Source organism: Tamandua tetradactyla, chromosome 18 (assembly GCF_023851605.1).
Source record: "Tamandua tetradactyla isolate mTamTet1 chromosome 18, mTamTet1.pri, whole genome shotgun sequence".
Taxonomy (NCBI): Eukaryota; Metazoa; Chordata; class Mammalia; order Pilosa; family Myrmecophagidae; genus Tamandua; species Tamandua tetradactyla.
The window spans coordinates 41,327,827-41,343,629 of NC_135344.1; the positions used below are offsets into that span (position 1 = coordinate 41,327,827).

Genomic DNA, 15,803 nt, shown 5'->3' on the forward strand with positions numbered 1-15,803 from the left:
GGTGACAGGATATAAAATTAATACGCAAAAATCAGTAACATTTCTATACATAAGAAACGACTTAGCTGAGGAATCACTTAAGGAAAAATTTCCACTCAAAATAGCAACTAAAAGAATCAAATACTTAGGAATGAACTTAACTAGGGAGGTAAAGGACTTGTACACAGAAAACTACATAGTACTGCTAAAAGAAATCAAAGGAGATATAAATAGGTGGAAAGACATTCCCTGCTCATGGATAGGAAGGCTAAATATAGTTAAGATGTCAATTCTCCCCAAATTGATCTACAGATTCAACACAGTATCAATTAAAATCCCAAAAATCTACTTTTCTTCTTCTTTTTTATTTTTTTGCATGGGCAAGTACCAGGAATCAAACCCAGGTCTCCGGCAAGCCAGGTGATAACTCTACCTTCTGAACCACTGTGGCCTGACCCCAACAACCTACTTTGAAGAGTTGGAAAAGCTGACAACCAAATTCATCTGGAAGGGAAAGAGTCCCTGAATAGCTAAAAGCATCCTAAAAAAGAAGTGGGAGGATTAACACTCCCTGACTTTCAAACCTATTATAAAAGCACAGTGGTCAAAACAGCATGGTACTGGCACATAGACAGAAGCACTGACTAATGGACTCAAACTGAGAGTGCAGAAATAGACCACAAAATCTATGGTCAACTGATTTTTGACAAGGCCCCTGAATCCTCTGAACTGGGAAAAAACAGTCTTTTCAATAACTGGGCATGGAAGAACTGGAAATCAATAGCCAAGAGACTCTTTCCGCCATCCTTCCATGCCGCCATAAAGGTGCGCATGAACGTCCTGGCGGATGCTCTCAAGAGCATCAACAATGCCGAGAAGAAAGGCAAACGCCAGGTTCTTATCAGGCCGTGCTCCAAAGTCATCGTCCGTTTCCTAACTGTGATGATGAAGCATGGCTACATTGGCGAATTTGAAATTATTGATGATCACAGAGCTGGGAAAATTGCTGTGAACCTCACAGGCAGGTTAAACAAGTGTGGAGTAATTAGTCCCAGATTTGATGTAGAACTCAAAGATCTATAAAAATGGCAGAATAATCTACTCCCATCCCGTCAGTTTGGTTTCATTGTAGTGACAACCTCGGCTGGTATCATGGACCATGAAGAAGCAAGAAAAAAACACACAGGAGGAAAAATCCTGGGATTCTTTTTCTAGAAATATAATGCATACATGAAAAAAAAAAAAAATAGCCAAGAGAATGGAAGAGGATCCCTATCTTACACCCTACATAAAAATTAACTCAAAGTGGATCAAACACATAAATATAAGACTAGCACCATAAATCTTCTAGAAGAAAATGTAGGGAAACATCTTCAAGACCTACTAATAGGAGGTAGCTTCCTAAATTTTACACCCAAAGCTCAAGCAACAAAAGAAAAAATAAATTAATGGGAACTCCTCAAAATCAAATGCTTCTGTACCGCAAAAGACTTTTTTTGGTGAAGAGGCAGCCAACTCAATGGGAGAAAATATTTGGAAATCACATATCAGACAAAAGTCTGATTTCCTGTACACAAAGAAATCTTACAACTCAACAACAAAAGAACAAACAATCCAATTATAAAATGGCCTAAAGGTATGAACAGGTATTTTTCTGAAGAGCAAATACAGATGGCTCAAAAGCACATCAAGAGATGCTCATTTTCACTGACTATAAGGGAAATGCAAATGAAGACTACAATGAGATACCACCTCACACCTATAAGAATGGCTGCTATTAAAAAAACAGGAGGGCGTGCCGCGGTGGCTCAGCGGGCAAAGTGCTTGCCTGCTATGCCGGAGGACCTCGGTTCGATTCCCGGCCCCAGCCCATGTAACAAAAACAAAGAAACAAATTACAATAAAAACAAGAAAATGTTTAAAGATGTTTCCCTTTCTTCCTTCCTTCCTTCCTTCTATCCTTCCTTCCTTCTCTCTGTCTTTCCTTTAAAAAAAAAAAAAAAAAAAAACAGGAAACTATAAATGTTAGAGAGAATGTGGAGAAACTGGGACACTTACACACTGCTGGTGGGAAGGTATAATGGTGCAGCCACTATAGAAGACTGTTTGGCACTTTCTTAGCAAACTAAATATCAAGTTGCCCTATGACCCAGCAATAACCTTCTGGTATATACCCAGAAGAGCTCAAAGCAGGGACACAAATAGACATTTGCACACAATATTCATAGCAGCATTATTCACAACTGCCAAAAGATGGAAATAAACCAAATGCCTACCAACAGAGGAGTGGATCAATACATTATGTACAATACGTACACACACACACAAAATATACATATATACACATATTACACATTATATATATATTATGCAGCAGTAAAAGAAAATGAAGTCTTGAAGCACATGACAAGACGTTGAGTGAAATTAGTCAGACACAAAAGGACAGATACTGTATGAGCCATGAGGACATAATGCCGAGCGAAATTAGCTGAATACAAAAGGACAGATACTGTATGATTCCACTTTTATGACCAGAATAAAGGTATAATCAAAGGCTTAAAATACAGAAGACAGGGGACTTAGAGACACACAGAAGCTAGAGATGGGTGAACCATTAGCTAATGAGGCTGAACTCCAATGGAAGGGAACAGATAGGAGCAAAAGTGATTCTCTAGGGGGGTCTAGAAGTAATATCAGCATATTGAAGATGAACAAGATTGAAAGGGGTTGTATAGACCTAAGTGTCGCACTGACTCACACTAGAAAATATGAATTAGTTCAAATATATGATTCTTGTAATGTAATATAAGAATTACTTCAAATATATGATTCTTGTATAGAGAGTGTTTAAGTCCAGGGTACAGGGGGAAAACGGCTATTGCATGCTATGAGCTATTTCAGAAGGAAACCATCAGCACTACCACAGCAACAGCAGAGGTAAATAATGAGGTAAGGGACAAGAGTTAAGAGGAGGTTTAGATTTCCTATTTGGTGAGGGTGTGTCTATTGGTTTTCTGTCTCTTGGAAACAATGAAATTATCTAAATTTGAGAATGCTGATGAACTGTGGACTTTGGGCCCTCTACATGATGCCCGATGGATGCAGGTGGCTGAAGGATGCACTGACGGAGAAGCAGATTGGTGAACGATGGTGTATACTTACGAATGAAGGCTGTGCTGCAACAAAAAGGAACAATATCGTGAGGCATGCAACAATGTGAATGAACATGTGGGATATTTGGTGAGACAAAGCAGAAACAAAAAAACAATAATAGTATGGTCACCTTTAGAAAATGCTTATAAGAAAACAGGGACCTAGATTGTAAGCTTTTAGAGCAGGCATATTAAGTCTGGAGTGGTGATTATTATTTCTGGATGTTGAGAGGCTGTTTTATATATATAACCTGATATTTAGAGATAAGAATCAAGCAAAACAGGTTGGGGTTAAAGTAATTCAGAACATAGGGGCAAGGAAGACAGTGTCTGTATTTTAGAACCAGACATACTCTTTGAGACCAATGGAAGAAAGGTTTATTTGACCTGGAACTGAAATTTTCTGTAGCGCATAATCTAATCCAACCTATCTGTATAGTTCATTTGAACAACTGAAACACATGAAGCACAGAATAAGAAAGAGGTCCTTTAATCCTGTATAGATAACGGTAATGCCTGGAAACATCCTGAAGTATATCAATCAAATAAAAAAAAAGTATTGGCAAAGTCCCCTGAGGGAAGGGAGAAAGACTCTGGAATTAAACCTTACCATCACGGAATCCCGATACAATGTCAAATTTTAGGGATATCCAAATCAATAGGCCATGCCCTCAATTATGAGGCTTACTCTTGTGAAGGTTACATAGGTAGCGGAGAAGCTTAGACTACTTAAAGGCAGGCCTAAGGGTTACTTCTGGAGGACCTCAGTCTCTCTAAGCCCAACTCTCCAAGTGAAATCACTGTCCTCCCTCCTATGTGTGACATGACATCCAGGGGTGAAAGTCTCCTGGTGATGTGGGAGAGGACTCCCAGGGATGAATCCAGACCTGGCACCATGGGATCAACAATAATATCCTGACCAAAAGGGGGAAAAGAAGCATAATTAATAAAGTATCAGTGGCAGAGAGAGTTCAAACAGTCGAGAGGCTACTCTGGAGGATGCTCTTAAGCAACTTCAGGTAGACCTTGCTACCTATCATAACCTGCTAACTCCCAAGCACAACCATTCCAGCCAATCGTAAAGAACACCTAGGGCAACATATAAGATGTCACAAGGGTTCCATGCACGAGAGTAATTTTCTAGAAACCTGCAACCTCCAGACGGGTCCCTGGTTCAGATAAGTCCTGAAACCTTGCCTAGCCTCTCCAGAATATCAGATAGTTCCATCTCTCTAACCCATATTAGTGATTGACCCTTCCAACAGCAAAAATTTAGAATTGCCATAGCCCAAACAACCCCAAAGAGAGGTATGGAAAGATCAAAGGTGATGGTAGAATTATAAATAGAAGATAGGACTTAAAAAATGAATATGAATGCTGAACATTAAACTGATATCTCTTTCAGTCTCCAGTATTTTAGAACAGCTAGAAGTAAAAACCTAAAACTGGGAAACTGTAACCCATGTCAAATTCTGAAATATGTACTACAACTAATTGTGGTGCTGTGCTATGAAATTTACAGTTTTTTTGTATATATGTTATCATACAAAAAAAGAAGGAAAAAATGTCGACTGTGATGATAAAAAAGTATTTAAGCCCACTAACCTCCTATATTCTGGAGCAGATAGAGGGAAAAATATGAGAGGATCGTATGGTAGTCCATGACAAATTCTGGGATCTATCCTGTAACCATGTTTTGAAAAGTGCTTTGAAAACTAATGCTTTTTTATTTCTTTACTTTGTATATGTTATACTGTACAATTTAAAAAGTTAAAGAAAAAAAAAGTTAAGTAAAGGAGCAGGCATTTAATCAAGTAACCACAAAAAAAAAAATCTAAGAGTATTGTCACATCATTACATAAGGCAGTTTCCCTGAATAATGCTTTGCTCTAGGCATACATACTGCACAAGAACAAGAAATGGCACAAACACAACACAATCAGATCTACAAACTGATAACCACACCTTTATTTTCTACTAAGATGATAATTACAAAATCCAGTTTGCTAAATATCCCAATTGTGAGCTATTTAAATACTTTTAGAATCGCACAATATAGAAAGCTACACAGGACCTTAGAAATCATCCATTGTACACTTCTGATTTCACAGGCTCATAAATTATTTTCCTCCAGCCGGTAAGACAGTGAAAACTCTGCCTCATAGTATAGCGTTCTTCGTACTTCCAAATATTCAGGCTTCCAATTTCATCAAACTTAAAACATCATTTTTGAATACTTTCTTCAATAGCAGCAGGGATATAACATTCTGGAAACCTCAACCAGTGTGACCAAATACTGTACAGAATTATGTGTGAGATCAAAGCAAAAAATGTTTATTTGGTACAAAATTTATATTTTAACTACTGCATTTCCCAATATAATTTATGTAGATAGCTTGGTTGAACACCATAAGTACATGGAACCTTGGGTAAGACATGAGATTTTGCTGGTTTGTCCAGAGTGATGCTCCGATGAATCCCAGAGTGATTTGATCAGTGAGTGGGAAAGTATTTGCAAAGTCCCTTTTGGGGAATGGTGAGAACGGGGGAAAATTCAACTTCTCCAAGTTGAATTTCTGATATTCTCACAAGCAGTGTGGAAAACCACAGCTATAGGCTGAACCCCCAGTCTTGGGGTTTGTTCATATGAAACTTAACCCCACAAAGGATAGGTCAAGCCTACTTAAAAATTAGGCCTAAGAGTCACCCCCAAGAGAGCCTCTTTGGTTGCTCAGATGTGGCCTCTCTCTCCAGACAACACAACAAGCAAACTCACCACCCTCCCCTGTCTATGTGGGACATGACTCCCAGGGGTGTGGACCTTCCTGGCAACTTCGGACAGAATCCTACACTAAACTGAGACTGAGCATCAAGGGATTGAGAAAAACCCTACAATGAGCTGAGACTCAGCATCAAGGGACTGAGAAAACCTTCTCGACCAAAAGGGGGAAGAGGGAAATGAGACAAAGTGTCAATGGCTGAGAGATTTCAAACAGTCGAGAAGTTATCCTGGAGGTTATTCTTACACAAAGTAGATATCATCTGGTTATTCAAGATGTAATGGAGAGGCTGGAGGGAACTGCCTGAAAATGTAGAGCTGTGTTCCAGTAGCCATGTTTCTTGAGGATGATTGAATGACATAGCTTTCACAATGTGACTGTGTGATTATGAAAACCTTGTGTCTGATGCTCCTTTTATCTACCTTGTCAACAGATGAGTAGAATATACAGAATAAAAATAAATAATAGGGGGAACAAATGTTAAAATAAATTTAGTTTGAAATGCTAGTGATCAATGAAAGGGAGGGGTAAGGGGAATGGTTTTTTTTTCTGTTTTCGTTTTAGTTCTTTTTCTGTTGTCTTTATTTCTTTTTCTGAACTGATGCAAATGTTCTAAGAAATGATCATGATGACGAACATGCAAATACGTGATGATATTGTGAATTACTGATTATATATGTAGAATGGAATGATCATATGTTAAGAATGTTTTTGTTCTTTTGTTAATTTTTTTTAATAAATAAATAAATTTTTAAAAAATACTGTATAGAAGCAAAAAGAACAGCCCAAAGTATCAAAAAATAAAAAAAGCTTTCTTCAGAAAGAGTGCAGTTACTTTAACAATACTATATGCATTATCCCCCTTAATAAAAGTAATCAATGATTTGATGGTTTTTGTTTAGACTCTTGGGAAAAATGACAATACTAATGCAAACTGTCACATCATACCAAGATCTGAAGTCTCCACTATAATGAGATGTAAAAAGTACAATTCTATTAGGAGCAAAGAATAACCAAAAGAGCTCAGATCCAATTACTACCAGAAAGGCCGTGGATGCTCATTCTCATAAATTTGAATTTCCATTTTAAAGATTTAAAAACCAATGCACAGGGTAGGCCACGTGTTCAGCAGGCCGAGTTCTCACCTGCCATGTCAGAGACCCGAGTTCAATTCCCAGAGCCTGCCCATGCAAAACAACAACAACTAAAAAAAAAAAAAAAACAATGCATAGGGCAGTGCAATGGTGGCTCAGTGGCAGAACTCTCACCTGCCATGCTAGAGACCCAGGTTTGATTCCCAGAGCCTGCATGCAAAAAATCAAATAAAAAAATAAAAAAATAAAAGCAATGCATAAATAAAATTTTAAAAAGAGAAAGAAAAAAATGCATAAAAAGTTATTTGGAAATTATTAACCACTCTAAGCAGTACAGACAGGCTGTAAATCTTAGTAATTGTCTACTTTTCTTCCTTCACCATCTACTATAAGCCTCTGAGTTTATAATCTTGAAAAGGTAGGACACAATCTGCCATACTCCCAATATAAAGAATTTAGATTATTAATGATTATTGACAAAAACACTGAGACAGCATTTTCCTAATACCTCATTCACCTAACCCTACCGTACGTACTTAATCCTCATTTCTAGAGTTGCTAATGTACACTGATAACTAACAGAATATGAGCCCACACAAGTTAAGAATTTTTTCCATAAAAAAGTTGATGATTAAGTCACTTTTTTCTATTATAAAATCCAAAAGACAAAAATTAAAAATATACTCTATAACATGCCCTACATGGAAAGCTATTAAGTAGAGTTCAAACTAATTCCAATGATTAAATGATATTATTGCTGTTAGAAAAGTCACAGTTGCTATAAAAAATAGTTTTGAACCTTCCACCAAAATAATTAGGGAAAAAAAAATAGGAATGTGAACAGAAACCTAAATACTATGCCTAGGACAGAAACAAAATGGAATTTTGTACAACTATACAGATTTATATTTCTCCAGTCTGTCAATTTCCCCTCAAATTGCCAAGACTTAGAATTTTACCCATAATATGAATCATAATTTTGCTCTCAGAAAACAATGTAAGAGCTTTGAATTCAACACACACTACACTCCTCTTGCACGTGAGACTTTACCTTTTTCACATTAGTGACCCACGAGCTATAAATGAGCTAATCCTAGTCAAATTTCTATTAGCTAATCAAGGCTTATAAAATTCAGAGAAAGTAGCTTAAATGAAACTTTGTAACTAAGATAAACGCTTAAAGGGATGATAGACACATAAACCTTGAGAACTCCCCTATATCCCATGTGAGAATGTAAACGAAAACTCAGAATGAGTAGCTGAATTGAAAACTAGATTTTATTTAATTATTGCAGAGCGGGGCTGACAATACTACATTAGTTAAAACACTTGATTTTAGGTAGCTGTGATACCATTTTTCCATAAAAGAGCAATACAAAAAAAAGATATTATTTTAAATGGGCTTGACAATAAAAATTTTATGTTGAACTACAAGGCCCAGTCAATGCACATACTTATTGTATATAACAAATATTTCTTCCAGATTTTGGGTAACTGGAGCTGAAAGGATACAGATTGTGCAACAGAACTAACTGTAAAAATTCAGAAATGGATAGCACAATATTACCTAATTGTAGCACAATAATGTTAGTATACTCAATGAAGCTAAATGTCACAATGATAGAGGGAGGCTGGCTGGGGACACAAATGAAACCAGAAGGAAAGATAGACAACTGATTTGAACAGTGAATAAAAAATATTTGCCAAGTCCCCTTGGGGGGGAATGGCGAGTTAGAGGGAAAACTCAACTTCCCCATTATGGAGAATTTCTGATATTCTCACAAGCAATAGGGCAACCAAAATAATAGGCCAAGCCTTCAATCTTGGGGTCTGCTCATATGAAACTATCCCCACAAAAAATAGACTAAGCCTACTTAAAATTAGGCCCAAGAGTCACCCCCAGAGAACCTCTTTTGTTGTCAGATGTGGCCTATCTCTTTCTCAGCCAACATGGCAAGCAAACTCACTGCCCTCCCCTTCTCTACATAGGACATGACTCCCAGAGTTTGTAAACCTCCCTGGCAACATGGGACAGAAATCGTAGAATAAGCTGGGACTCAGCATCAAGGGATTGAGAAAACCTTCCCAACCGAAAAGGGGAAGAGAGAAATGAGACAAAATAAAGTGTCAGTGGCTGAGAGATTTCAGAGTCAAGTAAATAAAGATTTTTTTCCAGATGCAGGCTGAAGCAACAGGCAGGAAAACACTTGCCATCAAAACTTTCTCTAGACATTAACAGTCACCCATGCTAATAAGATCGCAAAGGAAAACACTGTGAGATTTAAAAGAAAGTCTTTTAGAAGAATTGTAACAAAGAAAGGTCTTTCAACAGTATCTACCGCACTGCTTTGTGAATGGCATACACAAAATATGTTACATCATTTTAAGTACAGAATTGAGCTTAGTTTCTGCACTTCTAAAAGAAAGCACTTTATTAAGACAATCTTGAAAGAAAAAGCTAATAACTCAGTCTGCTTATAAAAAAAAAAAAGGCAAGAAGGGCAGTTTAGACCAGTTAATAAACTGTATTTCCAAACAACATAAGCATCTCTAGAAGGTAATACTTGCAACCTTTAGGCTGTGCCCCTCCCCCCAAAAAATAGTGGGTTATCTTAAAAATATCACCAAGTGCTTCACATTTTCAAATATGACTAAATTCCAGACACAAAACGTGACATATTGTATAATATTTATATGAAGCATCTAGAATAGACAAATCCATAAAGACAAAAAAGTAGATTAGTAGTTGCCAGAGGATGATGAGAGGGGATATTGAGGGATAACTGCTGAGGGAATAGGGCTTCTTTTGACTGATGAAAATGTTCTAAAATTATATAGTGGTGACTTACACAATTCTGTGAATTTACTAAAAAACACTGAATTGTACACTTTCAAAGGTGTGTGTTAATTATGGTATGCAAATTGTATCTCAATAAAACTTATTAAAAATTTTAATTTGGGGGTACAAAGGGTAGTTCTTTGGTAGAATTCTTGCCTGCCATGTGGGAGATCCAGGTTTGATTCCTGGCCCGTGCACGCGTGCATGCACGCACACACACACACACACACACACACACAATTCAACAAATAGTACTGCGATAACAGGACAATCACACGGACAAAGAAAGAAATGTGACCTCCACTATACAGCATACAAAAGAAAAAAAATTTTTTAATTAAAAAAAATATAATTGTATTCATAAGCCATTCTATACTACAAGTACCATTCAGAGTTTTCCAACTGCTATAAAAGTTTCTTTTTTACCTTGGCAAGGCGGCTCATCTGATCTTCTGAAAGAGTACTACTTGTTCTGCCAGGAGTTTTGGTGAGTTCTGATCCATCTGCTTCTACATTAGGCCAGACTTTTAAGTCATGCATTCCTTGGCGGAACATGCTAAACGAAAAAGAATGTTCAGGGTAGAAGTAAATAATTAATGTACTTCATTATAGCAAACTGAAATTCTTAAAAACAGAGAGAAGTCTACATAAGGAAATGCATGTCTCTATTACCAAACTTTAAGCCCCCAGAGGGTTTTTAAACAATTAACTAAGCAACTGAAAATCATGTAATACTGAAGTTTTTCACACGCTAGTCTTTTTCTCCTCCAAGTGGTTAGAACTATAACAGAAAGTTCTAAAGACAGAGTGGAAAGAGTGAAGGACTGGTAATGGACAACACATACTTAATCACCTCAGTGGAGACCTCAGAAATAAGAAACTAAATTTCTGTCCAATGGAGGAATGTCACATTTACAGAGGCTGAAATAATATTTAAATAATCACATACTATTTTCTTTAATGGACAATTTAACATAGTAGAATCTAGAGTTAGACTGCTGGGTTTGAATGCCCACAGTGTCATCTATTATCTATGCAAATGTAGGTAAATCATTTAAACTCTCTATGCCTCAATTTCCTCATCTAAAAAATGGGGTTATAAAGAGAACCTGTACTTCACAAAGTTGTTGGAAGAATTAAACAAATGAGTAAAAAGTACTTAGGATAGTACCTGGTAAAGTAAGCATGCAATAAATATAAGCTATTACATTTTTCACTAGGACAAAGGGTGTTATTTCTCATCTTCTTCTCCATAAAAAGGATGTTCTAGAGAGAGTAAGATGATGGGGTCATATAAAAAATTTTTTCCCATCTATGCAAAGCAGAAATTTAACAAAATTCAGCCTAAGCCTGGTAATACTGCTTTAAGGTAAAAGATGATATGCCAGTTTGCAAATATTATGTACCCTAGAGAAGGTATTTTAATCCAATCTTGTAGGGACAGTCATTTCTTTTAATCTTAATACTGTAGGTCGGAGCTTTTGATTATATCTCCAGGGAGTTGTGGGGTGTCCAATTGTGGGTGTGATCTTTTGATTAGATGGAGCTGTGTCTCTACTCATTGCAGGTGGGTCTTGATTAGTTTACTGGAACCCTTATAAAAGAGGAAACATTTTGGAGAGCGTTAGAAAGGACAGAGCAGAGAGAAATTTCATAGCAGAGCTGACACAGATGCCTGATATTTAGAGAACAGAGACACGGATGCTTGGAGATGCATGGAGCCCAGCAGACGTTGCCATGAGATGTTAGGCAAGCCAGAACCTGGAGAGAGACGAGGGAGGACAAGAGATGAAAGCACAGAGCTGAGGAGCAAGGGACCAGCAGATGTCAGTCACATGACTACCCAGCTGACAGAGGTGTACCTAACCCATAAACCTTCCTTGAATTAAGGTATCTCTCCCTGGATGCCTTAATTGGACACCTTTATAGGCTTAGAACTGTAAACTCGTAACTTATTAAATTCCCCTTTCTAAAAGCCATTCCAGTTTCTGTATATTGCATTCCGGCAGCTTGCAAACTAATACAGATGATATGCCCTTCAATTATGTTATTTCATTCAAAAACTACCAAGAAGATCTAGAGTAAAGACTGAACAAACTCACAAGGGAGCTTAAACAGGAACATGTTCTCATTACACTGTGAAAAGTTTCTGAGTTTCTTTTTTTAAATGAGGGGTTAGGATGTTCTTCTGTATGTCCTCTTCTTATTTTTTTAAAGTATTTTTAACAAGGCCTTTCCGTCTTCTCAAATAGCATCCCAAAACTGAAAGAGCAAGCTGTCAATTATACTGGAGAAAAAAGCACTAAAAGTATATGCAGATAAGTAGGCAAGTCTAAAACATTTTTCACTCTTTAACATTTAAATTTATTTTTTTAATAAGGTACATAATTGGATGATGGAATATGATAGGCTGACTTCACCCCTGCTGCAAGGAACAACTAAAGAAGTGACAGAAAAACAACGGGGACAGCAGTTCAGGATACAAGAGACCTGAGAGTGTCTTCTACACTATATAGGGAGGTGGAAAATGCTGAGGAATTGAGATAGAAAAAACAGGGTGAGTAGACTCCACTGGGACTCCACCAAGGACAAGAGGATGTGCCCACCAAAGTGCCTGCCCCCACAACTAGCTGAGGATATCAGCTTTCTCAGTCCCAAAACCCAGCATCCCCTTAGTGAACCTGGAAGCCAGTAAATTTGGTTTCCTTAAGCACAGAGATCATTCAGCTAGTGCACAGAACCTACTGCTCCCCTTCCAAAAGAGGCCCAGAACCCTCAGGAGTGCACGGAGAGGGAGGCGGGCACAAACAAGCAAACCACACTGCGCCTACAACCCCTATGCCCAGGCACCCACACATACTGCAACCCCATGGTCCACCCTGTGCTGCCCTACCGCCCTCCCAATGCTGCAGCCCACACCCACCGCCTCTACACACTCTCCTGCACAACCTGCACCCATCCCCCTGCACCCCTGCTCCAACCCTGCCCCCATGCTGTGCCCCATCCACCACCCCCCACCCTTGCATTCAGTACCCTACACTCCATCCCATCACTCCCCTGTTCACTACACCCCACTCCCCCACACAGCATCTGACCTAATGCCACACCAAGACAGCAGGCATTTCCAAATAGGCTGTAGACAGGGTCGCTGACATACCCAGTCCCACAACCCAAGGTCATTCCAACTGGGAGTCTGGGGGCCACCAGTTCCATCGGGCCCACAAGAAGAATCTCTGTTGAGGTGCATGCTGCCCATTCCCCAGCACTCCAGGGACAGTGGACCTTGCTGGAACTGCAAAGGGTCTCCATCCAGCTCACCCAGCTGCTGCAGTCCGGGAGAGGTGAGCCTGAGGGGGAAAGGGTACCCAAGAGCACTATTTGCTGGGAAAAAAAGGAAAAATGCAGCCTGGCAAACTGCCTACCTGTCTAGCTCCAAACAATTTCTCAAGTAGAACTGCATTCCCTGCATGAGGTCCAGGCCTTGGTTTAGCAGTGAATTACTGACAAAACCATGTGCAGAAAGAGACCTTTAATACAAATCCAAGCAAAAAAAAAACAAAAACAAAAAAACAAATCTTAAGACAACTAAGGGAAATCAAACCCCAGAACAATCCTATCAAGAAAATAAAATGCCTCAAGGTAACAGAAAATCACAAAGCTTATGAAGATACAGGCAGATATATTACAGCCAAAATAACCAAACTAAAACACCCAGAGGTACCAGAGACCCTGGAACAACTAATCAAACATGGTCATGCAACTCTCCTAAAGAAATTCAATGGTTTGGTTAATGACATAAAGGATACCACGAAGACAAAAGAAGAGCATAAAGAAGAATTTGAAGTAATAAGTAGAAAAATAGCAGATATCACAGAGATGAAAGATACTGTAGACTGAATTAAAAATATACCAGAGACACACAACAGCAATTTGTAGAGACAGAAGAAAGAATAAGCAAAGTATAGGGCAGGACAACTGAATTTGAATGCACAAAAGAACAAATGGCAAAAAAGATGGACAAATTTGAATTGGATCTCAGAGAAATGATGGACAACATGAAGCACACAAATAGAAGAATCATCGGTATTCCAGAAGAAGAAAAGGCTAGGAAGATTAACTGAGGAGATAATGGGGGAAAACTTCCCAACCCTTATAAAAGACATAGATATACAACTCAAAGAAGCCTAAAAAACCCCAAACAGAAAAAATCCAAGTAGGCCTTTCCTAAGACACATACTAATCAGTCTGTCAAATGTTGAAGAAAATCAGAAAGTCCTGAAAGTAACTCACCACATACAAGGGAAACAAGGTAAGACTGAGTTTGGACTACTCAAGGACACCATGCAGATAAGAAAGCAGTGGTATGATATATTTAAGAACCTGAAAAAGAGTTTCAGCCAATAACTCTTTATCCAGCCAAATTGTCCTCCAAAAGTGAGGGAAAAAAATAAAATAAAAATTTTAAAAGTGAGGGGGAGATTAAAATTTTCACAGGCAAAGGCTGAGAGAATTTGTCAACAAGAAACCAGCCCTACAAGAAATACTAAAGAGTTCTGTGGCTGAGAAAAAAAGACAGGAGAGAGAGGTCTAGAGGGCACAGAACTGAAGAGTCCCAGTAAGGGTAACTTAAAGGGTAAAAAGAGAAAGAGGAAAAAAGATATACAAATCTGACAAATAAAAACCAAAGGATAAGATGTTAGATTCACTCGAAATGCCTTTACAGTAATAACTTTGAATATTAACAGATTAAACTCACCAATTAAAACATACAGATGGGCAGAATGGATTAAGAAATATTATCCATCTCTACACTTCTTAGAAGAGATGCATCTTAGACACAAGGATACAAATAGATTGAAAGTGAAAGGATGGAAAAAGATGTTCCATGCAAACTGTAATCAAAAGAAAGCAGTAGTAGCGACACTAGTATCAGACAAAATAGACTTTAAATATGAGGATGTAAGAGGCAAGGAAGGACACTACATATTAATAAAAGGGACAACTCAACAAAAAAAAACCAAAATCATAAATGTTTATGCTCCCAGTCAAGGAACTCCAAAGTACATGAAGGCAAACATTAGCAAAACTGAAGGGAACTACAGATGTTTCAACAATAATGGGAGACTTCAATATATCACTCTCCTCTATAAATAGAACAGCCAGACAAAGGATTGACAAGGAATTAAAGCACTTAAACAATTTGATAAATGAATTAGACCTGACATATATAGTTATACCTCAAACAACAGGATATCCATTCTTCTCTAGTGCTCATGGAATGTTCTCCAGGATAGATCATATGCTGGGGCACCAAAGAGGTCTTCATAAATTTTAAAAGATTGAAATTATTCAAAGCACTTCCTCTGATCACAACAGAATGACCACCAAAGAAAGAGAACTTTCACAAGTAAACAGAGGTTATATGATGCACTCTTAAACAATCAATGGGTCAAAAAAAGAAATTGCTACAGAAATCAAAACTATCTGGAGATGAATGAAAATGACAATAAAACATATCAGAAATTACGGGATGCGGCAAAGGCAGTGCTGAGAGAGGGAAATTTATTGCCCTAAATGCCTATATTAAAAAAGAAGAGTAAAAATCGAGGACTTAATGGCTAACCTGGAGGAACTTGAGAAAGAACAGCAAACTAACCCCAAAGCAAATAGAAGAAGAGAAATAACAATGATTAAAGCAGAGTTAAATGAATGGGAGAACAAAAGAACAATAAAAGAATCGATAAAACCAAAACTTGGTTTGAGAAAAATCAATAAAAAACCTGGTATCTCCCTGGAACTTGGGCTACCTATGTGACACTTAAGATTAAATGCTGGAACTCCTCAGCTCTGAGTCAGCACTGTTATATACAACAACTGTTTAAGAAATGGAAAAAGAGGTCAGCTTCAATTAGAGATAAGAACAAAGGCTATCAGGTTGGGACTAAGGTAAATCAGAATA

At 37.9% G+C, this 15,803-nt stretch overlaps 1 protein-coding gene and 1 pseudogene across 2 annotated transcripts in view; one reads left to right on the forward strand and one right to left on the reverse strand.

Annotated features, from left to right (window-relative positions):
- Positions 1–15,803, reverse strand: part of PIK3C3 (phosphatidylinositol 3-kinase catalytic subunit type 3) — a 173,477-nt gene that overhangs the window by 138,953 nt on the left and 18,721 nt on the right. For both annotated transcript variants that reach the window (XM_077135585.1, XM_077135584.1), the window contains exon 4: positions 10,271–10,400. In XM_077135585.1, coding sequence (XP_076991700.1) covers positions 10,271–10,400 — 130 coding nt within the window. The remainder of the gene's footprint in view (positions 1–10,270; positions 10,401–15,803) is intronic.
- Positions 781–1,196, forward strand: LOC143662619 (small ribosomal subunit protein uS8 pseudogene; annotated as a pseudogene).